Below are 26,334 nucleotides of genomic sequence, written 5' to 3'. Positions count from 1 at the left end.
GTAAACCTCAGTTGAACTCGATAACCTTTTATTTTATTGGATGCCCTACATTCATCTTTAAGTTGTACCTGTCCTTGCTAATTTTGTAGTCTTATATGGTCTTTTAGTCTTAAAGCTAAAGGCACATAAAGCAGGCTGAGGTCTACCTAGAACTGTATTTAAAGATAGTGGGCTGCTAAATAGCAATATCACACCTAAGGAATATAATATTCTTGCAGTACTTGGGGTTGCCCGGCCTATTACAACTTCTCCTCTATGTTATGTAAGTGTTACTGCTTTCTTCAAACTCAGGGAAAGAAAAAGGCCTAAAGCATCACTGCCACTGGAGGTATCTTAACTCAGATTCACAATTATGTATGAAATTTCATTATTTTAAAGAGAAAAATGTACTACAGCTTTTTTGTTATGTAAGCCTTGCAGATAGTTAAGCATTTGAGGCAGAAGTGCTGTAATTCTGTCTTCTGTCACAATCTTTAGGTTTTTGTCCTTAAGAAATGCAGTAGAAATTTTAGAACATTACAGCACTTACATTCAATTGTTGAATACAGTTGTCATCATGGTATAGTGAGTTAAAAAATAGAGAGCAACCTCTCAAGCTCATAGAAAAAATTCATCATTTGAAAACCCCTAGAATCTGTTTGCATTGCTGTGTGGCTGAGAAAATGGGTCAGAGCATTGGGGATGCTGATCCTGTGTCGGATGGAAAACAGCTCTGAGGTAGGGATTGCCTTGAAGGCCTTAATACCTCTTTCTGCAGAGGACTTGTAATAGAGATTAACAGCCAGGAGAGCATTCCTGATGTGGAACTGCAAGCTCCCCAGTTTATTTAGGCTGTCTTTGGAAATTATGATGTGAACCTTTCCAATCCCTAAGGCAGTCAAGAACTGCGTGGTGCCAAAGTGTTTTAATGCCTCTACAGCCCCACTTGCTTACTCAAGGTTGGTTTCCTTGTTGTACCTAGATTTGGTTCAGAAAATGCCCTTCTAGGTTATCTTGCTCTTGTTTCATATTTAGCTCACTCTGTTCCATGATTACTGTGTTTTCAAAGGGATTGTCTGCTGGCACAGGTGGTGTTTATTTTCAGCTAAAATGCAGCTCAGATACTCTGCTAGCCTTGATGTCCAGGACTCCCAAAGGAGAGCAGAGGCAACTTTGCTTGTACAAGTCCTGAGTCATTAAGGGCATTTTTGGAAGCAGTATTGTGCAAAATGAGTGGTCCAGCAGTATTTCCATTACTTTTTCCTTGGCAAGCTTCCATCCATCCATACTTTACCTAATGTGACGGCACCAAGCACATATGAACACTGCTTAGCTTGCAAAGTAGATGATTTTCTCCATGTATTTTGTATCCACTACTGTGTCAGATATTCTCGCTTACATCTCCATTTAAAAAACAGAAAAAAAAGGCCTTTCTTGGAACTTAGTGTCTGTAGGGTTTCTGTGTCAGAGATTTATCTGTATATCAGACTCACAAATCTTTGTGTCCTGAATTATATGAAGAATGACTTGGAATGCTTGGTACCAGGATTCACCTGGGGTCTTAACTTGGTCTTGTGCTTTATAGATCTCCATTTGAGCCTAAGGTTTTCACTGCATTTTGCTTGCTAATGAAATAATCTTGCTCACTGAGGGTAGCACTGACCACGAGTAGCCCAGCTACTGGTTCTTGTATTGGCTTGTATTTATGGCATGAAGTGTGTTAAGCACAGAAGATTGTGTTTTATCTCAGCAGCAGTAGAATGTCTTTTTCCATCATACCATTTGCCAGTCCATTTTACACAGCCTTTAATAATAAGGATGAAGATGAGGTTTTTAAACAAGGCCTCTGATAAACAGGTCCTGAGCATGCAAAGCATCTGTGTTCCTGTGTGCACAGCAACTTCCAGAATATCCCCTTAGGAATCTTCTGGGGCATGGTATGTTGTGTGTGGATGGAGAGCATTCCTTACCTGGGCTCAGTTGGTTTGGGATGGCTTTGTCTAGCCACGAGCTTGATGGTTTTGATGCAGCTTCCAGGAAAGAAAAATCCTGTTTTGTTTGTATGTACTTTAGTATGGGACTAGCCAGTTTCTGATCAGGATTGCTTGTGCTGGGAGTGTATGTAAGCAGAGCCATGTAAGGGCTCTACCCAAACAGCAAAAGAGGGCAAAATAACTCAGTGCTAATAATCTTGCAGTGCTGTTTCTTTGGTGTTATGTCAGTGAATAAGTAGCATTGTAAGTCAGCAGCCTGTGAGCTGAATCTTCTAATTTTAGATAGTCTGGCGTGGCTCAGTTCTTGTGCCCCAAACTTCTTTGAATCAGGTTTAAAGGATGAATGTGAATACCCTCAGACCAGTACCAGTCCCCTGCTCAGATGATCTGAGTTGCTCAGAAAAAAACAAAGGAAGGAAGGGAAGAAAGAGGATGGTGCATATCTTTGGAGGCTTATAATCAGTGCAGTGCATGCATGAAGTGCTGTGAAAGAGGTTGGATGTCTGGGCTTTTGCAGACCATGGTGGAGTTGTTTGCTTGTTCGGTGCTTGGCAAAGAATTCCACAAAGTGTAACTTAACATTTTTTTTCTCTAGACTTTGGTGATATTGGTTGGAATGATGCTGTCATTTGCTGGACGTGCATGAGTTTGGTTAAGGAAATTGTACAGTGCCCTTTTATTTTTCTTATAATATTGTGACCTGTTTAAGTGGAATACTCAGCTGTTCTCACGGAGAGCTGTATGCTGGGAGTCTCTCCACATTTACTAAATTCTAGAAGATGTTCCCTTCCTGTACTAAGCCCTAATTAAATTCTGCCAGCAGGGAGGTGCATCTCTCATTTTCACCCAGAAAAGGGAATAGATTTGGAGGCAGCAGTACCTTTGACAGGATTGAAAACATTCTTGGTGATTTAGTTGTATTGGTTTGAATTTCCACATTAACAGTATTGAGCAGGTTGCTTTCTTTAGAGCAGAAACTGAACAGACTCTGAGTGATTTAGCATTTCCTAAATCCCAGAAAACACAGAACACAGTACTCCAGTGCTGCTGCCAAGAAATCCTGGCAAGATGAGGGAGTCAGTGCTGGCAGACAGCATCCTTTTGTATTGCTTCTGGAAATGACTGCAAGCACCATGATTCCACTGCTTTGCCTTGTTCCTTGGATTGGAGACAGGAAAAGCACCTGAAGTCTCATCATCTGACTTTTGCTCATTACCTTTGGTTTGAGCTGCTGGGAAGAGGTGGCTGTGTCACAGGCTGGGACATGAACAAGGCTTTTAAAGTTTTTAACACTTTTCTGAGGTGTCTTCTGTGGAGAGTTGTGATTCCTGCAATATCCTCTCTTTGTAATAAGACCTGGCATACAGATGACAGCTGTAGATCAGCAGGAAGTCAGAGAAGGTGAAAATTGTGCTTGGTATTTTATCTGCCCAAAGAGAATACAGATGATGAAAGAAAACACTGCGAGCTGTGATGGAAAGGGGACAGGCAAAGAGCTTTCAGAACAAAGGACGTGCTTCTACAAGGCAAGCAAGTTTACAGCAGTGGGGATTATTCATGGGCATTTCTGTTCATGTGAGAGAACTCAGAGGAACAGAATGGAGAATGAACAGGATATTGTAAGTTATGTTAAAATTAAACCTACATGCAAGTGCCTGTGGGTGCATTGCAGGCTTGTGCCCCCAGTTTATTTCTTTGTATGCTGTTCTCCAACGTGGAAAGGAGAGGGGAGCTGTCCTTAACTACTCTTCACTGTTGTAAGCAGGGAAAAAAATGATCATGTCTCCATGGGATCGTGAGTATCATCATGTCAGTATGTGTGAGTGGCACATACCAAAGGTGTGATGACAAGCCTCAGTCTGCATAGAAGCAGTATTTTGAGGAAAAATTGAAAATCAAAAATGTACTTTTGAGGGGAGAAAAAGCTGAAGTTGCTATGCACGTATTTTTCAGTAGGCAGAATCAGTACAGAATGCTGTTATTACTTGCTGTACACCTTTTTTGAAGGTGGTGGGTGGACAACCTGAAACACTCAAAAGAAAATGATTTCCCAGAGGAGCTGACTTTCCAAAACTACCACTCAGTATGCCTGATTCCAAGATTGGAGTACAGCAAATAAAATAACCCTGTTTCCTTTCCAGGCATCCCATGCAAGTCTCTGTTTTGTATATTTGGCCTTTCTTACCAAGCAGTAACCATGCAAAATGCCTTTCATACTCTTCCCATTGGCTGGCTCTTCAGAGGGAGATGTCCATGGGAGAACAAACTGTCAGCTGGTGTGTGTATCTCAGGAAGCTTTCTGATCTTTCTGTGCTCCCAGTGACCTGTGGAACAGTGTTCTTAAAACCAAGCCTGTTTTTAAAGCAGTTACAGTCTTCACATTCACATCTCTTCAGCTGGGGCAGAGAAGCTCTGGCCAAGAGCTGCATCTCATCTGTCAAAATAATAATTCTGGCCTATAGCTTGTTGTTCTTTTTCAGCTGGGGCTTCAATTCAGGGAGGCTGATGCAGTCCAAGTGAATTGTTCTTCCAGTCCTCTCCCAGAGAGTTTCCCTAGGCATGCATCCATTTTTCAATCTCCAGATTGAGTGCACAGCTGTCACACAGTGAAAATGTAGCTATTTCCAATTGTGTGTCTAGATATGGGTCCATTATGCAGCAGTGCCACCAGTGCTGTACTGTGCTAGGTTCACATACAGTCGTGTGGCAGGAAAGAAATAGAGCCTCTTCAGAGCCTGTAAAACAGCAGTGTAACCATTTATCTGAAAGGTTCACCATCTGCAGATGGAGAAAAGCAGTCTAGACTGGTTTTCTGTGAGAACCTTAGGAAAGTGGTAAATAGAAATTGCCAGAACACTCAGTAAAGATGGATGGTTGCCTTGGGCTTCTGTGCCATATGTTGAGTGTGATGTATCTAATTTTTTATCTCTAAGTAATAAATGAAAGGCTGACTTGTCTTGAGGTAAATGTCAACATTAAGTAAAAAAATCATGGTATTTTAAGGTTGGAATTTCTGTCAAGAAACTTGTTTTTAGAAATTATTACTTTCAAAGGGAAAGTAAGTAAATATAGTTAGTCTGTATTTGTAGCATCATGGAAATTATTGACAAATTTAGGTTTAAAGTGATCTCCTGTATCTGCCTCCCTCTTGAACAAGGGTTGTTGTCAAAGGTAGATGAGGTCACTCAGAGCCATGTCCAGTTGAGGGGTACATACCTCAGGATGTACCTGTAAGAATGGCATTTCCACAGCCTTTCTGAGCAGCTTGTTCCAGTACTCAGGCAGTCTCACCAAAGATTTTTTTTCCTCACGTTGGATTGGAAATTCCCATCTTGCTGCCTCTGTTGTCCTTTCATTGGGGAGAGTGTGACTTTTTTTCCTCCACTGTTGCCTTCAGGCAATGGAGTGCAGGTATTGAATCCCTTCTCCCACCTGAGCAAACCCAGCCCTGCCAGCCTCCCCTCCTGCATCCTCTGCTGAGCCCCCCAGTGCCTCAGGTCCTCCCTGGCCTTTCCCCACTCTGCCAGGGTCACTGTCACACTGGTGGTCACAGCTGGGCAGACCAGACCCATGGTCACTGTGCTGCCCTTGGGGTCTGGGTCTCCTTGTGTCACCATAGCGTGTCAGTGACCTCCCTTAGGGGGTCTGGGGGGTTGTGTGTGCCTGCAGGTGGGTGTGAAGTGTGGGCAAGTGCTGAGAATGCCCAGGAAGCCCAGAGCAGCAGTGGTTCCACAGCCAGAGCTGTGGCTCTCAGTCTGCAGCAGCAGAGATCTGCTCTTCCAGTGGCTCCCACTCCATAACAGCATGTGCACCAGTGCACCACCCCTTGGGACAGAGGTGTAAAGAGCAGAAAAACTCTGATACAGCCCAGAGATGTGTTTGTCCTTCTTACGGCTATTTATGTGTTTATTAATGTATCTCTGGTGCTGATTCTTTATGATAAAAACCTTGGTCTGGGTTTTATTATTTTTTACACGAGGACAAATTAATTTCATTTATCTTGCCCTGTGTAGCCAGTCTGTCCTGAAAGTAGCTGGGAACATACTACCAGGTTGCCAGAGATGAACCTGTGAGACATTGTCTTCCATGGATGCTAAGAACCATCATCACAAATACTTACCCCAGCACCTGCCTCTGGGCTGTCCTTGTGTGCATCTGAGTCAGAAGTGGTTTTGTTCTTAGAGTCCTTTAGGAAGAGTCAGAAAATGAAATGTTTGAAGTGCTGTGGCCCCAGCCCATCCTGGGCATGGAGTCAGAGCTGTACAAAAAGGAAAAGAGAAGTATCATTGTCGTTTTCAAAAGCTGTAGTTATTGTTCAGCAGGAGGGTGGTATACAAAAAAAATATCCCAAATCTATGGGAGTTTTCAGCTCTTGCAATACACAAACTGATCTGAAATTCAGAGAATCACAGCAGTTTGCTTACCTCTTGTGCTTCTCTATGAACAGTTTTCACAGTTTTTCAGTTTAATCTTTTTAGTCCCACACAGCCATACTGAGCTATTAATACTGCATTTTATGGACAGAAACTATATTCTTGTGTAGTCTGCCCTTGTGGCTAAATTCAGCTACATCTCCATTCTTCTCCAGGGATCTGTGTGTAATAGCAGAGAGTTCTCCATGTCCTTGGGAATCCGCCCCATTGGTGTGTGCTCTCCTGGGAAAGCTGGTCCAGCTCTTCCTATGAATAAATACATTGCCATGAGATACAGAGAGGACACTTGGGTCTTCTCTGTGTCATCTCAGGAGAGTAACTGTGGTGTGTTTAGAGATCTATCCCAGTGATCACTTCTGGCTGCTCTTAACATTTATTTCAGTGTAGAAACCTGGTATTTTATGAAGTCCTTCAGGTTTTTTTCAGCTGTAAAATGCAAACTGTCAATCCTGAGCTGAGAGTGGAATAAGAAAGGTAGTGAATGACTGTTTATTACTGATAGTAACTTTAGAAGTGAAAGGCCTGTTCATAGGATCAGCAGAAATGTCAACAAGGGGTGTTCTCATTTTCTTGGCTGCTATGTGTGATTGCAGTGAGTTATGTTGGCTGTAGCCCACTTGGATGACACTGCAGTTCACAGCTTGAAGAAGCCAAGTGCTCATAAATAGGCTAAATTTACAGGTGATTTAACAACTCCAGTTTATAAATTGGAACAGAGAAGTGTCTATTTTCAGGAGACAAGTATTTTGTAGTAAATGTTCTAATGGAGTGGAATCCCATCCTAGAATTGTGCTAGGAAGCTCTGCCTCATTTTTGGAATGCTTTTCTGGATCAGATGTTTTCCCATGTCTTGGACATGGAAAATAGTTTGATGTTTAAGCCACCTGGAAAGAATTAGATTCCTGTGGCTGCTTGGGCAATTGGTGAGCCAGAGCTGAGAGAGAATAGTTTAACAAATTAGACCAGATGAATCCATGTCTGGATGCAAGTAGGGGCTCTCATAGGTGCTTCAGAGCTTTGCAGCTTTTCATATTCATTACATCCATACAGAGGAAGTCAGTTTTGCCCTCACCTAACACAGGGTTAGCAGGGTTGCCTGCCCTGAGGAGATCTGATGTCCTAGTGTCTGTTCTGGATTCCCCATCAGTATCTATCTCACCATTAACTCCCACCATTGAAGTATTTAAAAAAAACTTTCAGATTTAGAGTCATCAAAGAAGCTAATTCAAGTGATTAGTTATAGTCATAAAAGGATTTTATTTGTGATTCAGACTTTTTTAGTTCAGCGTCCAGCATGCAGCCTGACAGGTAAATACCCTTCAGATACATGTGTAGCTCCTGTTACATGTTTAGAAATAGCTGATGTGTCCACAACCAGCCCACTGCACTCGAGTGGGTGAGGCTGTGGTTCAGGCTGGCTCCCTCGGGAGCTGCTGGGAGCGGGGCAGCCCTGCCAGGGCTCCCAGGGCCTGCAGAGAGGGGCTGCTCTCCAGCCCTGTGTGAATTCCTTCCTTCATCCCGCCCAGATGGGCAGCAGTGCCTGGGGGTGGGGCTGGGCATGGGCTCTCTGCAGAGCCGGGGTTCGTGCTGCTGCTGCTGCTCTGCAGGAATGATGTCCCCAGGTAAGTGGCTGCTCCTCAGTTGTAGATGCAGTCACGGGATCAAGCTTTGAGTGTGAATTCCCTGTGGTTTCTGAGGTAGCTGTGCTGATGTGCTGACATCTTAGGATGGAGAGCGTTGCTTGTGCAGCACCCTTGACTGTGTCTGTTGCGTTGTAGGCGTTTGAGCTAGCGACTGGAGATTACTTGTTTGAACCCCACTCTGGTGAAGACTATTCCAGGGATGAAGGTATGACTCTTGTGAGGTATTGTAAGAGTTTCTTCATATTTTCATACACCTTCTCTTAAATTTCCAGTGAGGTTACAGTGGAGTTTAAGTTTTGTATTTGAGTAGAACTGTTCATACACGTTGTTTTCAGAATATAAATATGATTTTTTTTCTTTTTAGTTTTAAGTTCCACCACTAGCAGTGGGTGGGCAAAAACACCCTTCTGCAGATATTCATCTACTTAACAACTGCCTGAAGGAATTAAACTGCCCTTCTTGTAAGATTGCATATGTGTGGAAACCTGATTGAAAATAACAACATTTTAGTTTAGAAAAGAAACGACAAATTTGAACTTTATTCTATATTCTCTTTACAAGAGTGACACTGGAATAATGTTTACATTGTGTATTTTTATTTGTATTAGGCAATTACTAATTATTTTTTTTAAATCAGAGTTAACTCCTGCTTCCATCTGTATACCTGTCCATTTTCATGCTTGTTTGCTTGTAAATGCTCTTTGCAGTGGTAATGTGGGCATCATTCATTGTTCCTAAATGCTACTAATGATGCCAGAGCTCTGCTGATCCTGGAAACCTCTGCATGGATTTGCTGCAAACATTGTTGATTTGAAACTATTTCTGATTTTTTACTAATTCCAGTTTCTTTCCTCTTCTTTTTTATCCCATCCTTTCCCTGCCCCTTCCACTCCCGTATCCTTTTTTTCTCTCCCTCATAGACCACATAGCACACATCATAGAGCTGCTAGGCAATATCCCAAGGCACTTTGCTCTATCTGGAAAATATTCTCGGGAATTCTTCAATCGCAGAGGTAGTACCTCTTCTTTTTGAAAGGTGCCGTGATGCAGACAGAAGTGGAATTGCTGTTGCTGGTTGTATCGTGTCCCAGCGAGGAGCATTTCCTGAAATCACACAACAAAATTTTCTATTTTGAAAAGCAAAATTCCCAGGAATCTCTGACAAATTTTTTTTTTTGCCCAAACGTTCTGAAAAAGAACTATTGGCACATTTTAAATTACATGACAAAACTTGTTGGTGGCGGCTGACACTCATTGTTTTGAGAAGGAAGTTTTGCTGGAAGCATCTTTCCAGAGTAGCCACTGAGAGCAGTGTGCACGTGTGTTTTTCACCAGGATCAATCTATTTCTGTCTGTACCGGGCCAGTGTTAGTGTGTGCATGCAATGTACTGATTAAACTGTTGTATGTTTCTGTTTTGCTGGCAATGTTCTCCAATGCAGACCACATAGCATTGATCATTGAACTGCTGGGAAAAATCCCTCGAAAATACGCTATGTTGGGGAAATATTCCAAGGAGTTTTTCACCAAAAAAGGTAACGGTATTTACGCAACACTAATTTAAAGCATAATACTATCCAAAAGGAGAATATGTTCATTTACGGGTACTGAAGAAATAGATCCATTTAAATGGAGAGCACTCACTAAAGAAGAACTGTGATGTAAACTTGGCTTTCTGGGAAAAGCCCCAATTTGAGATGTTCATTTCAGTATTTCATTTAAAATTCATTTGGGGATGTACTCAGCAAAGTGTGGATGTTAACAAGTGTCCGTGTGAATCTGTTGTCTAATGTTCCTGTACGTGTGAGGACTCAAGTGATGCATAGCTCGTAATGTGGTGAAAAATCATCTGTCAGCAGCTTTGGATCCTAGCTAGGGTCCAGCAGGTGCTGCTGGTAAGGAATGAGAGAGGCAGGAGGGGAATACCTGGACACTGAGCTGAGTGTGGCTGCTGTCACACCCAGGGAGCAGGCAGAGCAGATGGAACTCGGCCCAGGCTGCTCTTCAAGGCAGGTTTTGACTCATGGGGGACGTGGTGATGCCTCAGGTGTGTTCCATCCCCTCGGTTAGGGGACAGCCCGTGCTGTGTGGAGGGACAGGGTCTGTCGGGGGCATCCGTGGCTGTCAGCCACAGCTGGGGAGGGCAGTTTGCTGCTGACCAGAGCGGGGGATTGCCCTGCCCGTGGCTGCCCAGCAGCTGCAGTGAGGTGTCAGGTCCGGGGGCTGAGCCGGCGGCTCTGGAGCTCGGGGTTGTGAGGCTGAACACAATCAGTGATTCAGCCTCCCATGCCCTCCCAGCAGTGATTCACCCTCTCCCCTGCTCTGTGCTGGATATTCCTGCTACAGCAGGGACTCCCGTGCCTCCGTGTCCTGAAGGAGGCTGCTAATGGCGTTGCAGTGCAGAGAGGGGCAGCAGTGATGATCCAGGAGAGAGCAGCTGCCCTTTGGGGGAGGCTGAAATTCCTGGGGCTTTTGATGTGGAATAAGGTTTACGTAATCAGGAAGTCAGTGGATAAGCTGAAGAGAGGGCTGCTGTTTGCCAGCACTCGCCATGTGAGAGCTGGGGGAAAGGCAGTGAAATTTGCAGAGGATGGCTTTAAAGCAAGTGCTTCCTGCACAGCAGGCAGTGAGCTCCAGGAGCTGCTGCCTCGGGGGGCAGAGAGAGGGCCTGTATCAGCGGGCTTCAGACAGTCTCCTGGGAACTGAGACGTACAAACTCGAGGCCCACAGCTCTGGAGATGTATAAATCAGTGAGAGGGCTGGGCATGAGATACCCTGCAGCACCTCCAGACAGGCACTGCAGCTGCTGGAGTGTCTCACATTCCTACTTTACACCTTACAGCAGGCAGCTTGGCATTTTCTAATGATGTGACAGAGCTGTAAAATGACCCGGCAGTGTTGTCACTCAGTAATTGCAGTGTTGGCAGTGCACAGGAGAGGGCAGTTTGTAAAATTCCTGTGATGTGGAGAGTGTCTGGTGCTTCCATGAGCATCTTCAGCTGCAGAGTGTCACTGTTGTCCTCTGGGCGTGAATGTCAGTGACATTCCTCAGAGGCACTGGGAGTGCCTCTTACATCCTCAGGGTGGGGTTTAAGGTAGGATTAAAGGCTTGGTTCACCAACCACACAACATATAAGTGCAAGTTTGCTGTGGAAGGTTAAGTAGACTTGGATCCCACCTGTTTCTGCTTAAACCAGAGAATCTCAAATGCAAGACAAAGGAGTAACAAACCAAGCTGCTTGTTCAGATCATACCAGTTATTCTGCTGTTGCAAGTTGGGGAAGCTGAAGTGTTTTGTGGAACAAAACTGGAGGTGCCAAGTGTCCTGCTTCCTTGAGCATCTTTTCTTTGCATCAGGCACCCTTTTCCTTTTCCTGGCCACCCCAGTACTGCCAGCCTCTGGTGTCCCCAGCTGGGATTTGTGTGTGGTGGGCTGGCAGGGTATGAGAGGTAGGCTTCAGAGTTGTCCAGCGAGCTGCTACATTTTGTACTCTGCTTGTGGCTTGAGCACTGCAGATCACAAGCTTCGTGGTGCAGGCCTGAGGCTCTTGGGAGAATTTCTATTTGTGGTCTAAGGGCAGGCTTAGAAATCTTGGTGTTGAGCTCCTGTTTCAAAACATCAGTCTTGGGTGAAAATCACTTTGAGGTTTGCTCCTGTCCATGAGTAAGTTTGATCTCGGAGAGATGCTTTAAACATCTCAGTTGTGCTACTGGAGTCCCAGGCACAAAAAGAAAGATGCTAGTAACTTAAGGAGTTTAGAGAATCAAGTCCTTTCTCAGTAATTGCCTGAAGCACTTTTAGACATTTAAATAGGAGGATGCATTTAAAAGAGGAAAAGCATTTTTAAGTTACTTTTTATACTATAACACAAATGCTCACATGTTTTTATAAAGTCTCATCTTGACTGAGCCCGGTAAAGGACTCCAGGGAGTCCTTTTCTTCAGTGTCTTCATGGAAGCTGTTTTGACTGTAAAAATTATTAATATGTTTTGGCATTAAAACATAAAATCCTTTTGTTATTCCTAGACACCACGGTCCCTTCTATTTTTCTTCTGGTATTTGCTCGTCCTGTTTCCTGTGAGCTAAACCTGTGCGAGATGCTGGCCAGGTGCTGGCTTTGCCCTTTGGAAGCTGAACAATGAGAAGCACTCATTGTGATGTCCTGGAAGGGAGGGAGGGCTCCCTCCATGTTCCTCACTTCCACCTGCTGCACCGCCAGTCCTTGAATTAGTTCCGGGGATCGTGTCATAGATGTGTAGCAGCAGATTATATCCCATTGCTGCTTGCCCAGTTCTTCACATCATCCATGTCTCACTGTTCAATAATCCATCCTCCTCTTGCCTGGTGACACATCTTAAATTTGTCTTTGACAAATTTTATAGACTAGCTGTGGTTTTTTTTGTATTATGGTCAGCAGAGACAGCTTTAAATAGCATTTTTCTCCCCTGGTCCTTCAGAAATTTTTTTTAGTAATTTCCTCCTGGCTTAACATTTCCTTTTTCAGAGGGATCATTGCTGCCTCTGCTTTGGCAGCTGGAGTTTTACAGCTCTGACAACTCCGTTGTCCTCTGCAGATTATCTCCTGTGTGCTTCACTGTCAAAAATCCAAATAAAGAGCTTCTCTGAGGAAGCTCTCCGTATTACATTTTTAGCACTTCTTTGAAAATTCCTGCTAATGCCCTGAATGCAGATGGTGTCAGACTGGTGGGGCTTGTGCTTTTTAAATTTCTCCCTTAAATAGAGGCACGGCCTTGCTCTTCTCCAGCTACATGGTACAAACATCTTGAACTAGGTGGAAATACGTGTTGGCAGACACCTCCATTTTCTGTGCTCTTCTCACGCTTAAGATGGAAATGAGAAGGACCCACATGAAAATTATTTCTAACACTTTGTGTCCACTTAAGTGGTGTTTATTTTCTTTCACTTACCTTATTTTGGTTCCATAGTTAGCATCATGATCCTTACTGAAAACTGAAGCATTAGTTTAAGCGTGGCCCTCACACAGATACTTTTTACTGTATCCTATCTTTTTAAGTGCTTGTACAATCTTCACAGAATTTCTTGTGGAAAACTTCAGCCATAGTGCTAAAAGAGTTTGTTCCTTAGCAGGAAAACTACTGAGTATTGTGCTGGCCTTAGCATGAGCAGTCACAAAGTGAGGAGTACTCAAACAGCAAGAACTCTTCTTCCACTGTGGCGCAGGAGCCTCATCGTGCAATCTTACCTTGTGAGATCTGAGAGAGGAAAGATGCTGGAAATTACAAAATGTGAGTGCAGAGATGAAGACAGTGCTGGATGGGAACACACAGTCACCCTCCCTCAGAGCTGAGCCTTACTTGGTACATGATTACAGCAGCCCTTGCCATGAATGCTGGAAGCTGCAGAAACCATGCACATGATTTTTTTCCTAATAATTCTTTGCTTGCAGTCAGTAACAAGTCATTTTTCTATCACTTTTTGGCAGTAATTTGACTTCATGCATTCCCATTACATAATTTACTACCTGTTCTTGTAAGCAGTCACAAATGCACTCTTTTGGAAACCTTCCAAAATGTCAGATTTTCAGCAGTTAAATTTCAGGGTTGCACAAAGATTTAAAGGACTGAGAGTGAGCCTGGAAACGAATGTGCTGCTCCAAGGTGTGCTGTCCTTCCTGTTGTGTGGAGCAGCTGTGGGCCCCAAGCAGAGCCCGTGTCTGTGGGCAGGGATGGGCCATGCCTGCCCTGGGAGTGCTCACACACAAAGCAGAAGGTGGAAGGTGCCTCTGCTGGCGTTCCTCCCTGCAGGCAGCACCCCTCGAGTTGCTGTTTCCAGCAGGACTGGAAACATCCAGGGTGATGGATTGTTTGCACGCTTGCTCTTGTGGGGACTTTGTGACAGCGGCTGGAGAGCTGCTTTTTCAGCCACTGCATTCTCTTGAGGGCTGGGGCAGCAGAAGCAGGGCCTGCTGAGCCTTTGGGGCTTTTAATCCTTTGCATTGAGACGTTCAGCCCCCGGGGCAGTCGGATGGACACGGGTTACTTCTCGTGCCCCTCTGCCCTGGAACTTCCCCTAGGCACAGGGATGTGCAGAAACTCTGGCCTGTGAGCTGGTGTCAGAGGGCATTTTATGGGCGGTAGGTTACAGCCGGGGACAAGCACCACAGTGACAAACCACCTGGCTTACAGTAGTGTGTCCTGGGTGCCCCCATCCCCGGTGGTGAAGCGAGCTTGTGAAGCCTCCAGTACTGGGTGAGACCCCATCACTCTCCCCAGTGCAGAAGCAGCACAGGGGGCTCTCAAGCGCTTTTGCAGTGTCCAGTGGAGACTGTCTGGCTTACACACATGCTCGAGATGGGTCGCATTGAGAGTATAGAAATTGAGCGGAAAATAACTGCCCTTGTGTTTCACCTGTCCCCAGAGATCAGAGGGGCTGGCTGTGGCAGGGCTTAATTACTGATTAGAACAGATCAGGCACTCAAGTCTGGTTACATTCAGGAAGAACTTTCACATGCATGGATTCATGGCTAGTGTAGTTTGTTGCAGCAAGAGGCCATAGATTAATTAGGTTGTTGGTGATAAATGCACTGGATCTACAAAGTCTAAGTGCACTCCACACAGGTGTTCTGGCTGTGGTCTGACACAGTCAGAAGGCAGATGTTACCAGAGATGTCTCTGCTTTGGGAAGGAGCAAACCCGTAGACTTGTCTGCAAGGTGGGGTCCTGTTCTCATCCTCCATCCAAGGAGGATGTCCCATGTCAGATTTATACTTAAATTCCCTGTTACTGCCATCCTGAATGGTGAGGGGGCAGCCACACCACATGTAAATGAGGGATATTGAGAGCGTGGGTTGCAAAGGCTGTGTGTGGTACAAGGTGACACCTCAGTGTTGCTCCCTCCTGATGGCAGCAGTGAGGGTCCTTTGGCCTGGCAGCTGCTTGTCCCTCTCGTGCCCACAGTAATCCCTTCTCCACGTACCTCATGGCACATCTCATGGCTTTGGGCCTCATTCCTGCACAGTGGAGGAGCAGGAACCTGAAGAGCCTTCCCCATCATGCTGGGTGACCCATGGACAGACCTGGATAGTGTTGCTGGTTTGAATGGCAGAACGGTTCTCGCGTCCTTCCTTTTGGTCTGGGACACGTCGCCAGGTTGGCAGAAGTTGCCCCTCTGGGGGGAACTCCAGTCCTGCAGCTGCTGCCACCATTTTTGTTGGTGTTGTTTGAAAGACGCCTGGGCAGCAGCAGGTGCTTCCCTCCCAGGAAAGCCTCAGACCAGGCTTTCTGGGGGTGTTTCCTGGGAGATGGAGCAGGATCTCTGGAGCATCAAACCTCTGCTTGGCTTGGTTAGGAATGAATCCGTGCTCGGCTGCATTGCTGGCAAATGCCACATGGTGAGGAAAGGACCTGTGTTTCTGAGACCTCCATCTTGGGACTGGAGCAGATTCTGTGAAATTTGGGTTCCTTGGCTGATTAGGGAGAGGCCTGCAGTGTGGTTTGGCCATGGTGGGAGCACGAGTGTGAATGAGTGCCTGTGTGCACAGGAGAGTGAAGGCAGCAGGAAGCAGCAGTGGAGTCCAGGTGTAAGGCACTGATGGCTGTAGGAACAGTTTTTGGCTTGGACATGGAACACACTCATCCTTTGAGGACCTCGATCAAGCTTGGTGTGCGCTGCCCTTCCTGAACAGTGATTCCCAGCCCGGTCAAGGTGCTGTGAACGCACAGTGGGAGAGAAACGAAACAGGGATTAAGTCCTGACACGAGTAACAAGGTGTTTTTCTAATGCCATCAATATTTCTGTTTGCAGGAGAACTCCGACACATTACCAAGTTGAAACCTTGGAGCCTTTTTGATGTGCTTGTGGAGAAGTATGGTTGGCCTCATGAAGATGCTGCACAGTTTACAGATTTTCTGATCCCCATGCTAGAAATGGTCCCAGAGAAACGTGCTTCAGCTGGAGAATGCCTTAGGCATCCGTGGCTGAATTCTTAGCAGAATCTTCCAGCTGTTTAAAAAAAAAAAAAAAAAAAAAAGCCAGCAACCACTTTCCAATGCGTTGGACCTAAATGGTGACTGTCACAAAATCTTTAGCAGGATCACACGTGAGCTGGCTTCAATCCTCAGACCTTTATTTTGCTTGAGGTACTGTTTGACATTTTGCTTTTTGTGCACTGTGTTCTTGGGGAAGGGTAGTCTTTTTGTCCTCAGCTAGTAGTTTACTCACCCACTTTCTTCAGAAAACACTTAACGTGTCTTTAAGCATTGTTTCTTGTGTTGTGTGACATTCAGATGTCAGATTTTTGAACAAAAGAAACTTCCCCCCATGTGTTTTGGCAAGTTTTGTAACTATTTATGAAAAAAAAAATATTTTAGCTGATGCATATTATATAATTTACGAGTGTAAGAAATTTATCAAGTCAGAACTGAGTTACGGCAAGGAATTGTACAATTTTATCTTCTGGCAAAGGGATGTCATTCTTGTATTATAGTGTATGTAAATGCACCCTGTAAATGTTTATTTCCATTTAAATATGGGACTGGGGACTCAATTTCAGAGTAAAGCGACTAAGTTTTAGAGAGCTTTATAGCAAACCAATTGCATGTAGTGGACTTTAAACTGCTTTAAGGAATTGTGTAAACTTTCTATTCTGTAGCAGTTCCTGTTCATTGGGTTTTAAACAAAGTGGCTCTGGTTTACAGGATTTCATTCCCCAAACGGCACTTTAAAGGAAGGCTAGACTTCTTTCTAATAAAGTATGCATTATCATTTAGCACTCCCTTTTAGAACTTTTGCCTATTTTAAGTGCTTTTAAGAAAAGAAAAATAGCAATTTCCCTTACAATGTGATAGTGAAGACATGGTACCATATGGTGTTGCCTTTTTATAAGCACTGTAAGTTGTACTATACCTTAAGAAAAAGAAAAAAAATTAAAAGTAGAGCATGAGAACCACTCTCTGTGTAGAATTACTGATCTTTTATAATAAAAGTGTGTGCTTGGCATCAGTTAAGGAAGGATATAGCTGCAGATATTTACAGTGCAGTGGGTAAATTAATCCAAGAAGCAAGATCATGCTCATTCCATTCATAGCTTTACATGTTTCTAAAACAAATTGCACTAGCTTTATTCTTTCCCATCCGTAGACATTCGACTGCCCATTGTAAGTTGCACGCAACAATTATGTGTTTCCTAGGAAAAAAGCTGCATAGGCTGAAGCTTATAGGCAATACAGATTTTAGAATGTACAGTATGGAGGTGTGTTTGGGCCTCTTTTAGAAGTCAGTGGGATGAATGTAAGCTTACTCCTGATCTTCATGTAACTACAGTGCCACTTTTTTCTTGACTTTGTCCATATAAAATTTATTCACATGCCTTTGCAATAACTAGATTGTGAGAAGATAGCCCCATGCTGTAACAATAACCAGTTGTTTGAGGTGCTTGCAGTTGTCTAATTAAAGTGTTTTGTTTTTTCAGACAGTGTTGCTGGTCATTGGAATCTTTGCCTAGCCACGACTCAGCTGTGGGGGTGCTGGAGGGGCGGGAGGTGTGGGCTGGCCTGTCCTGGCCAGAGAAAGGCAGCTTCCCTTGATAATTAATGGAACACATCACCTGGTGTCGGTCAGAGCAGCCCCACAGGCCCTGTGGCAGGAGGGGCTGGGTGGGAGCGGTTTGCTGGGTGAAATGTGACCAAAAAAAAAGCGTCTTTCCTGCCAGCTGTTCCACAGCAAGTCCTGTAAACAAGGGAACGATTGTCCCGTCCCGAGGGCTGGGCAGCCACTCCTCCAGAACTGCCGAGGCACCGCAATGCGAAACTCTCGTGTCCAGTGCTGAGGCCTCCACGGCAGTCGGGTCTCAGGAGCGTGTGCCTTCACCCTCATCCTGGAACTGCTTTAGTGGCTGCAAGGACGACGCTGCTCGGGAGGACGATGCCACAATGGACTCGGCTGGAGGTAAAAATTACATTCAGCTTCACAGCCAGCCCAGCTCTGTAGTGCCCGGTTGCTGCAACCGGTTACAAAGGCGTTCTTGAGTACACAGGCACTGCTGGCACTGGAATGGAGTGCTGGGGCAGCCCGAGGCAGGCACAGCTCTGCCCTCTGCCTGGCCTTGTGCTGCAGCAGCACCAGGGAGCCCTGCCCAGGCCTCGTCCTGTTCTGCTCCCCAGTGCAGCAGCTCCTGTACTGCACTAAGACCTGGCCGAGCACAGATGGGTATTTAACGTTCTCTTGCATACAGAATGATTTTGTCACTTCAGGAGGTATGGAAGAGGGGCAGACCGCCAGATCTGATTGCTGGGCTAGACAAGATGATGCACGTCAGAATCAGTGTCTGAGCAACTGCACAGAGGGTGGGTTGGGTTCTTTTGCTGTTTTTAACAGCCTATGCTCTCCTACACTGCACATGCTAGTGTAAAATGTAAACTCCAGCGTGTGTGCTGCAGAGCCAGCCGATGTTCAGGAAAGCATTTCTAGTGTATGATTTTAACTAGCAAGATTCTTCTGTGGCTAGAAGCAAATTCGAATTTAAAGTGGCCCCCTTTTTCTTTTTTACATGTTAAAAGAATTACCACTTTTTTAGTGTGTAGGAGCAGCCACTTTCCCCCTGTGCCGTTTCAGCGTTGCTCACACACGGGTTCTCCTCTCTGGTCCGAGGTGGAGCCATTGAGCCCCTCCTGTTGTGAGAGCAGTTCCTGCTGAGATGGAAGGACGGCCTCACCCACGAGAGTACCTGCACTGATGGGCCCAACAGCACCATCTCAGCTGCTGCAGGCAGCAGCAGGAATCAATCACTTCCCTTAGGAAAACCCCAAACTGCCGCAAGGTTTGGAACACTCTGCACCCCATTACAGCACCACCCACTCGGCTCCCCCACCAGGAAGGTACTGCAGCAGGCAGGTGCTGCCCTGCTCTGGCACCAAGGTCCCCTCAAGCGTAAAAATGCCCATCAGTGCCCCTGAGGACGCTCCTGGTAACCTGACCCAGGACTGTGCTGTGCTCAGGGTGATTACTCCTCAACCTCTGAAAGGAGCAGGGGAAAGAATCCCCCGCCTCCAGCTTGTTCCACATCTGTCTGTGCTACAGAAGTGAAGCCACAGCTGGAAACTGCAGAGAAGTGAAGAGCCTCACAAGGAGCAGGGGAGATCAGACTTAAGGCCACTTTCCTGCTGATATAGCACCCTTTCAGGACAAGTAGGTAAAACTGACATAATTGTGATTTATTAACATGAATTAAAATGCCCAACCAGTGCTGCAATGTGACAGTATATTAAAAAAAAATTAAAGATCATATACTGTACTACTTTCACAAAGATCACACTTTTTTTTTTGCAAAAGACTTATTATATACAATACTATATCAAATGAAAGAAGCTTTAAGCAACTTTACAAGCGAAAGAAATACAGTATTTACAGCACTCGTCTGAGACATTAGAAACAGTCTATACATTAAATTACAATTTCTGCAAATAACTGATGAAACAAAAAGCCATGTCCACACCAAAACTATAAAAATCTGTATTGCATTGTTTCCTATCTCTATGCACACGAAAAACTGTTGACAGAAAATGGAAAAAAAAACTGTTAGTGCCATCACTTAGCCTGTGTACTTATTTAATTACATATGTATAAAAGTAATATAGAAAACTTTCACTAAATGAATTTAACTGCAACAATAAAATTTTAAACATTATGCAGCATCAAACCTACTGCCAGAAAAAACAGCTGGAATGTCCACTTACAAAATAAAAAGAAATACCTAATACTGGCTTAACAGCACGTTTTCAGGAATTTTAAAAAGCAAAAAATGGAAAGGATACAATGGAAGAGCACTGGTGTTTGCTTTTATACAAAGTATCATGTACAAGCTTTAAAAAGTACCTTGAATAGGTACATATTAAATATACACAGTTTATATTACAGAACATTTTAAAAATGTTTATAACTAAAGGGATCTGTTTTAATGCCACCCTGACCCATGGTAATTGTTCTGAAAGGTGGGTGGCACCTGTGCTCTGTGGATGGGGATCTGTCCTGGCACGGGCGAGGCCTGCTGCTGCCCCTGCACCCCGTGGGGAAGGGTCACGGAGCCGGGGTGAGGGCAGAACCCGGAAGCAGTAGGTGTTGCAATACTGTTTGGTCCTTGAGGTTGGATGTGAGGACCCTGACCAGGGAGTGGGCAATGAGGTCCTGTGCCAGCAGGCTGATGTTGAGGTCCAGGTCCTAACGTTGTGTGATGTGGGGCTTGCGAGGAATAGGAGGAGACGCTCGTGTGAGCATTGGAAGGGAAATGGGGGGGTCCTTGATGGGAGGGGTGGTGTAACCCTTGTGCTGATGAGGGGTGGTGCCCCGAGCCGATAACGTTGGAGGGAGGGGGCGGCGGGGGAGGCGGTGCCGAGTTTACGACGTGCTGGTGTTGTGCTTGCAAACCTTGGTGTCCCGTCGAAGGATGGGGAGGTTGGTGGTGGGGGAGAGGACCCGGTGGTGGAGGTGGCGGCGGCAAATGGTGACCAGCAGCTTGAGAATGAATGTGCGATCCAGGAGCCACTGCCATAGCATGAACTGGACCGACAACATGTGCTACAGAGTGCTGCTGATGAGTACTTTGCTGCTGGACAAGGTGGGGGCCTGGAGCAGGTGGTGGCGGAGGAGGAGGAGGAGCAGCAGATGCCGATGCCTGGTGATGAATACTGGGGTTCTGAGAGGACAAAAAATGCCCTGCAGCTACGTGGTGGCCTGGCACCGTTTGCTGACCCGCAGTGCCAGGAAGTGCTTGATTTGGTCCAGATGAAAACACAGTCTGTTGGGGTATGCTGCCCTTCAGCTGGCTGTAGCTCTGGAAGTTTCCAGAGGGCTGCTGGCTTTGATAGTAAGTGGACGAAGGGGGTGGAGGGGGTGGGGGAGGTGGTGCACTGCTGTTCAAATTTTGTTGGTTAAACTGGCTGTAGGAAGCTGAAGATTGTCCTGATGTTGTCTGGGTGAAGAGGGGGCCGCTGGCCTGCGCCTGATTACTGGGCTGGAGGGTCGGTGCCGCCGGGTAGAAGTTCCTGTGTGTTTCCCTCTGGGGCGTTCCAACTTGAGGTGACTGTGGATGATGAGGTCTGTATGGAGATCCCAGCTGCTGTGAGTGAGGCTTTGGTGAAAGGTAACCGTGCTGCACAGGCGCATGAGGGGTAGAAGACTTGGGGGGATTTTCTACGTGAGGCGAAGGGGGGCAATGCAGCTTCAAAGGTGCGGAAGGCAACTTCTGTGAATGTGAAAGTTGCTCAGCAGAGCTGCGCAGATGCGACTGAGATGGATGATTTTTTGAAAGTGCTTGGACGTTGTTTGTCAGCTGTTTCTGCTGCAGCTCAGATTTTGGAAGATTCGCACATTCAGTCTCAGGTGCATTAGCTGCAGTTTCCCAGTGCGAATCTGGTTTCGTGGGTGTTTTCCCAAGTGGCTGTGCTGAAACTACAGGACTCGGTGAAGAGGGCTGGAAAGGCAAGAAAGGCAGTCAGTGCTCAATGTTCGAAATATTCCACCATGCATGCAATAAACAAAAAACATCTCAGAACACTCTCCTCCCCAGATTGTGAAAAGCAGTGCTGAAGTGCAGGATAGATATTTGGTGTGGGAAAAACATCAGTAACAGAGTAAGCTTGAGAAGGCACTATTTTTATCAAGTATATATCAATAATTCTTCCAAGTCAAAGACTACTAAAGTGTATTTTAACGTTGTAACAGAAATATGATCCATTAGGTCAAAGTCTGAATCCATTCTTTGTTAGAAGTTTTAGATTTCTGAATCTGAAAGAAGTAATTTCAGAGAAGACCACTTATAGGAATAAAGCAATTTTTAGAGTGATTTAATGTTTTAAAGTTGGGATAGTGAAAGCAAACAGACTAAATATGACAACCTGAATCACTTCACTACTCAACATCCTTCTCCATATTATGAGAGCCCTGACTGCCAGACAATGCCAAACCCTCGCACAGCAAGAGCAACTCCTGTTAAGGGTAAGTCACATCACTGCTGTTGGTTCTGAGTGCCAGTTCTTCAGCATTCACACCTCAGAACAGCACAGATACAATCTCTTCTTTCATCTATAAACATGTACACCCACTGAAAGCACAGCATATAAACCCACTTTTTAGTGTATATGGACAAATATTCTTGCAAATGTCTACCTATGTTACATTACTGCACAGATAGATGAACGTGTGTGTACGCCACCAAAGTAGTAAATCCTACAATTAACATTTTTAAAGGTAAATCAGAGATGGATGGAGCTATTCCTGTGCATATTGTGCAAACACCTTGCATTACCTTGCTTGCTTTTGATGGACTCTTACAAGTCCTTTGTGAAGTATCTGGGGACGGACATTCAGAAGTTGGCTCTGGATTTTCAGGATCAGGCTCTACAGAAATAACGCAGAGATAAATATCAAAGTGGGAAAACCAAAACTTTTGCAGAAATCACTAAGCACTTTGTATTTGACTTTAAAAGATCTATTAAAGCTGTTGTTAGACCATTGAATATGTCAAGTGTCATACAAGGTCATCTGCTTACTGACCTTCTGTAATTTCAGTGAAAGAAGGGGCCTTAAGCTGCAACTGGGAAATGAGATTTGAATGAGATGGAGACTGAACATGAGACGGTGAGCATGGCCTACAAGGTGACTCTCCCCCTACAGATGAAGCAGACCCAAACACAGGATTAGAATTATTACAGTTTACCATGAGGGAACTGGTTAGACTTATCTATCTTCAAAACAATAAATCAACTCACCACTGTCCTTGTCTTTCCTATGATCACTGAGAAGTAAAGCTCTCTGGTAACTTCGTTCTCTCACTTGTTCCACAGAGGTTGATGCAGTCCTGCAAGAGAAGGCCATTTTAAATTTAAGAGGATGTTCTCCCATGGCCCAAATTTAGGACAAGGTATATGCAAAATACTGAGTCAGAGAAAGTCTATAGTGTTGGCTGCATGTAACTAACAAATAACTGGTTGTGCATAAGGAATATGATTACTTAAGTGGTTTGTATCTATTTTCTCCCATTTTAAACACAGTAATTTCCTGCAACCATGTTACATTAAAAAAACTGGCATTTACTCTTATTAAGGAAGTATCTGTAGATCTGTGGGTTTTTCTTTGTCTAAACAACCGAAAAGTAAAAAAAAAAAAAAAAAAAAAAGGTCACAGTCACTGGCTCACAGCCTCAATTTGCAGAAAACTGTCTTCTTCCAGACTTGGGAGTAGTCATCTTGTTTGTTTGCTGTTAAGAATCTGCTCTTGAATAGCAGATGCACAGCTGTAAATTGCGTACCACTACAAATATCTCTGTTCAAGCTTCTAAACTTGAATTGGCAGATAGTGGATATGCAGTGACAGTCACATCTCCCTTATAATCCATGACATGTCTCAATCACAACCTGACCAAGAACATTGTAAGTGACAGTGCTCCACAAAACTATTTTCCTCTCTGGCAAGGATGTATGGCATCACTTTACAACACTGCTGCACTAAAATAAGTTTTGGTGCTGCTCTGCAGGGTTACTGCAAAATCTAAGTAGTAAATTCTTCCTGTTTAGCCTGTTTCCACAATTTAGGGCAGTAGCTTCTGCACAGTGAACTTAACAGCCACTTTTCAGTGGAACACTGAAGACTGTACTTATGTTCTCCCGCCAACTGGCTTTACAAAATCTTCTTTTCTGGACTAGTTGGAGCATTTGAGTGGAAGGATGTTCAACTCCTAAGCCCATGGCTCATCCTTACTGCAGTTACGCCATCACTACGGTATGAAGAACATCAGCAGGATTTATTTTGCACTACTAATGTTTCGGAGACAGTGTCACCACAGCTGACCATCTATTTTAAAGTTACCAAAACTCAGTGAAAAATTTGTGCAGTGTTTTACACAGACTGAAGTTACTCTGTCTTCTCCCCATTCACACTCCACCTCTCCTCAGGATCTGGGATTGTTTGGAGTATCTGGCATTGCACACACTGCCCATATGCTCTGCAAACAAGGGAACCACTGAGCAAACACCACCAATGCTGTGTCACCACATGCTCCCACCTGAGCAGGAGCTGCTGGCCAGGCTGCACTCAGCCCTGCAGAGGGCAATTAAACAGCAGCAGGTATCCCACGCACGTTCCAGCCATGACTGAAATCCAGACCTCCTAAGGTCTTCCAGGAGCCTTTACTAATCAGCATAGATTTTTCTCCTGTAGCACCTCATGCCCTACAGTACTTTTGGAAAGGCTTTGAGATTTAACATGAAAAATTCTCTTCATCTCACAGACAAAGCAGTGGAAACACAAGGACACAAATGCTCAAACAAATACCTATTTTCCCATTAGAAGATAAAAAAAGCAGAATAATTTAGTAAGTATCTTCTGGGTAATTCTTCATGTAATCAAATCATTATGAGGTGTCCTGCTGTATTTCTGACATAAAAGGTAAGACAACTCTTCACTTAGCTGGAAGAAGAGCTTCCAGTCAGTAACCTGCAACAGCAGCCTTAATGAAAAACAGATTTCAAATACCAAAGACTTTGATTCATATAAATAATTCTTCCCAACTTAAAATCTGTAGTTTTGTGGCTTACCACTGAACTTCTGGTTCACTCTTCTCACTGGAGGAAGATTCTTTAATTGCACAGTTGTTGCCAGTGTCTTCTGGAGCTGCATTATAAACAGTAGTTGGCAGTGGTAAAGGCAGGCTTGCAGTGTTATCAGTTTGCTCCCCATTTTCACCACTGTTGTTATACCCATCACTAGCACCATTATTACTACTTGTATTTCCTCCACCAGCAGCATGAGGAGATACAGTAACCAGGGGGAAGTTGTCTGTCTTTGAGCCACTTTTCCGAGCTTCACGCTGCCTCTTACGGTATTCTAACAAGGACACCTAAGGACAAAAAACAACCCACAAACAAACATGAGAAAGGAAGTTTTACCCCTTTTCTTTCTCACAGTTTCTATTAAATGCACTATATATTTCAGTAATACGTACCATGTAACTGGTTCAAAAAAAAAAAAAAGGACAGAAATGAATCAAAGCTATTTCACCACAGCTGCAGTGGAATTTACAAAGTACTGAGCTACTACCAACTGTAAAGGTGGTATTAAAAAATGCTTCTGCCAAGAGAAGCATTATGTGTTCTGCCTCAGAGAAGAAGCAGATGACACAGATCAGCAAAAGGTCCACTGCTGAAGTCATTCTGTTGGCTGTACAGTTTCTCCTGGAACTGCAGAATTTTACTATTACACTGATCCAGTAAAGCTAATTTCAAGAGATGTCACATCCAGATCTCAGACTGGCTCCCTTGCATGAGAACCCACTACCCTTCTGCCTCATATATCAAAGGATTCACTAAACTCTTCATGCCTTTTTTTAACATCCAGAATTTGCAACTTACTTTTCCCAGTTTATTCTGAATTTGTCTTTACTATCCCCTTTAAGACAAAATGATTAAGAACATATTTTTAAGCTAACTCTATTACTAAAAACAATGACACATGGTTCTTATTTCATGTATTCTGTACATAAATCACTACACTGAAGTTCCACCTAACAGAAGCCAGTTTTGGTGGTTAGTAAATTGTCTTCGGTGAAAAAAAAAAAGTTCAAATGTTTTCACCATGAATCTTCAGGATTTGAATTAGAAAGCTGAAATATTGACCTTCAGACCTACTTTATTCAGCAACTACACTAGTTTGGTAATAATTACATTTAATGTCTATAAATTGTCTTCTAGTTATGAACATCCTGCTCTGAACCATACAGCATCCAAACCAACAGACTGAAGTGCAATAATGAAAAAAATTAATGTTTAACTGGCTTAATCCTCAATAAAACTGGACATCCATTTCTAAACAGAGAGAAAAACCAAAGCAGCTGCTGCTTCCAGTCCTGAGGGGTTTTGTTTGTTTGCTTTCAAACAGATCTATTAGAGACCCATCCATATGTCAGGGTAAAAACAGTGAAAAATACCCTATTTTGCATTAAAAAGTTCAGGTTAAGAACTGATCTCACTTTCAAACTATTTTGTATTATTTCTGCATCATGTAACAGGGGCCCCCTTAAGAATACTGCTTTAAAGAAAGCTTAAATTTTAAGAAACCCATGTAGCGTGGCCACAATGTACGGGTCTGTATTGATAAAGGACTTGTGCAATAGTAAGAGAAAACAGGAGCAAATGTCCACAAAAATACAGAAATATGTAAACACATCCTACAAAGACCTACCTAAGGAGACTGCTGTCTTACATGACCCTAGGGAAAAGGCTTTTATGAGTCTCCGACAAAATTCCTGAAGCCTCA

General features: G+C 44.3%; 2 protein-coding genes across 14 annotated transcripts in view; one reads left to right on the top strand and one right to left on the bottom strand.

Annotated features, from left to right (window-relative positions):
* Window positions 1-17,499, top strand: part of SRPK2 (SRSF protein kinase 2) — a 126,721-nt gene extending 109,222 nt beyond the window's left edge. For 4 of the 8 annotated variants that reach the window (XM_038155332.1, XM_038155327.1, XM_038155334.1 and 1 more), the window contains 4 exons: window positions 8,185-8,254; window positions 8,970-9,062; window positions 9,491-9,583; window positions 15,835-17,499. In XM_038155332.1, coding sequence (XP_038011260.1) covers window positions 8,185-8,254; window positions 8,970-9,062; window positions 9,491-9,583; window positions 15,835-16,019 — 441 coding nt within the window. In that variant the 3' untranslated portion in view covers window positions 16,020-17,499. Of the gene's footprint in view, window positions 1-8,184; window positions 8,271-8,969; window positions 9,063-9,490; window positions 9,584-15,834 lie in introns of all 8 variants that reach the window. The other 4 variants (XR_005259139.1, XM_038155329.1, XM_038155328.1 and 1 more) reach the window with 4 other exon arrangements.
* A 1,717-nt stretch (window positions 17,500-19,216) lies between these two features.
* KMT2E (lysine methyltransferase 2E (inactive)) overlaps window positions 19,217-26,334 on the bottom strand; it is a 55,144-nt gene continuing 48,026 nt past the window's right edge. For 4 of the 6 annotated variants that reach the window (XM_038155323.1, XM_038155322.1, XM_038155321.1 and 1 more), the window contains 5 exons: window positions 24,618-24,919; window positions 22,794-22,882; window positions 22,579-22,692; window positions 22,331-22,422; window positions 19,217-21,496 (listed from right to left, as the gene is read on the bottom strand). In XM_038155323.1, coding sequence (XP_038011251.1) covers window positions 19,982-21,496; window positions 22,331-22,422; window positions 22,579-22,692; window positions 22,794-22,882; window positions 24,618-24,919 — 2,112 coding nt within the window. In that variant the 3' untranslated portion in view covers window positions 19,217-19,981. Of the gene's footprint in view, window positions 21,497-21,531; window positions 22,272-22,316; window positions 22,423-22,578; window positions 22,693-22,793; window positions 22,883-24,617; window positions 24,920-26,334 lie in introns of those variants that run through there. The other 2 variants (XM_038155326.1, XM_038155324.1) reach the window with 2 other exon arrangements.

The sequence above is a fragment of the Motacilla alba genome, chromosome 1A, assembly GCF_015832195.1.
Source record: "Motacilla alba alba isolate MOTALB_02 chromosome 1A, Motacilla_alba_V1.0_pri, whole genome shotgun sequence".
In the NCBI taxonomy this organism is placed as follows: Eukaryota; Metazoa; Chordata; class Aves; order Passeriformes; family Motacillidae; genus Motacilla; species Motacilla alba.
The sequence above is the reverse complement of the archived record's forward strand: the minus strand, read 5'-3'. Positions and strand labels throughout refer to the sequence as shown.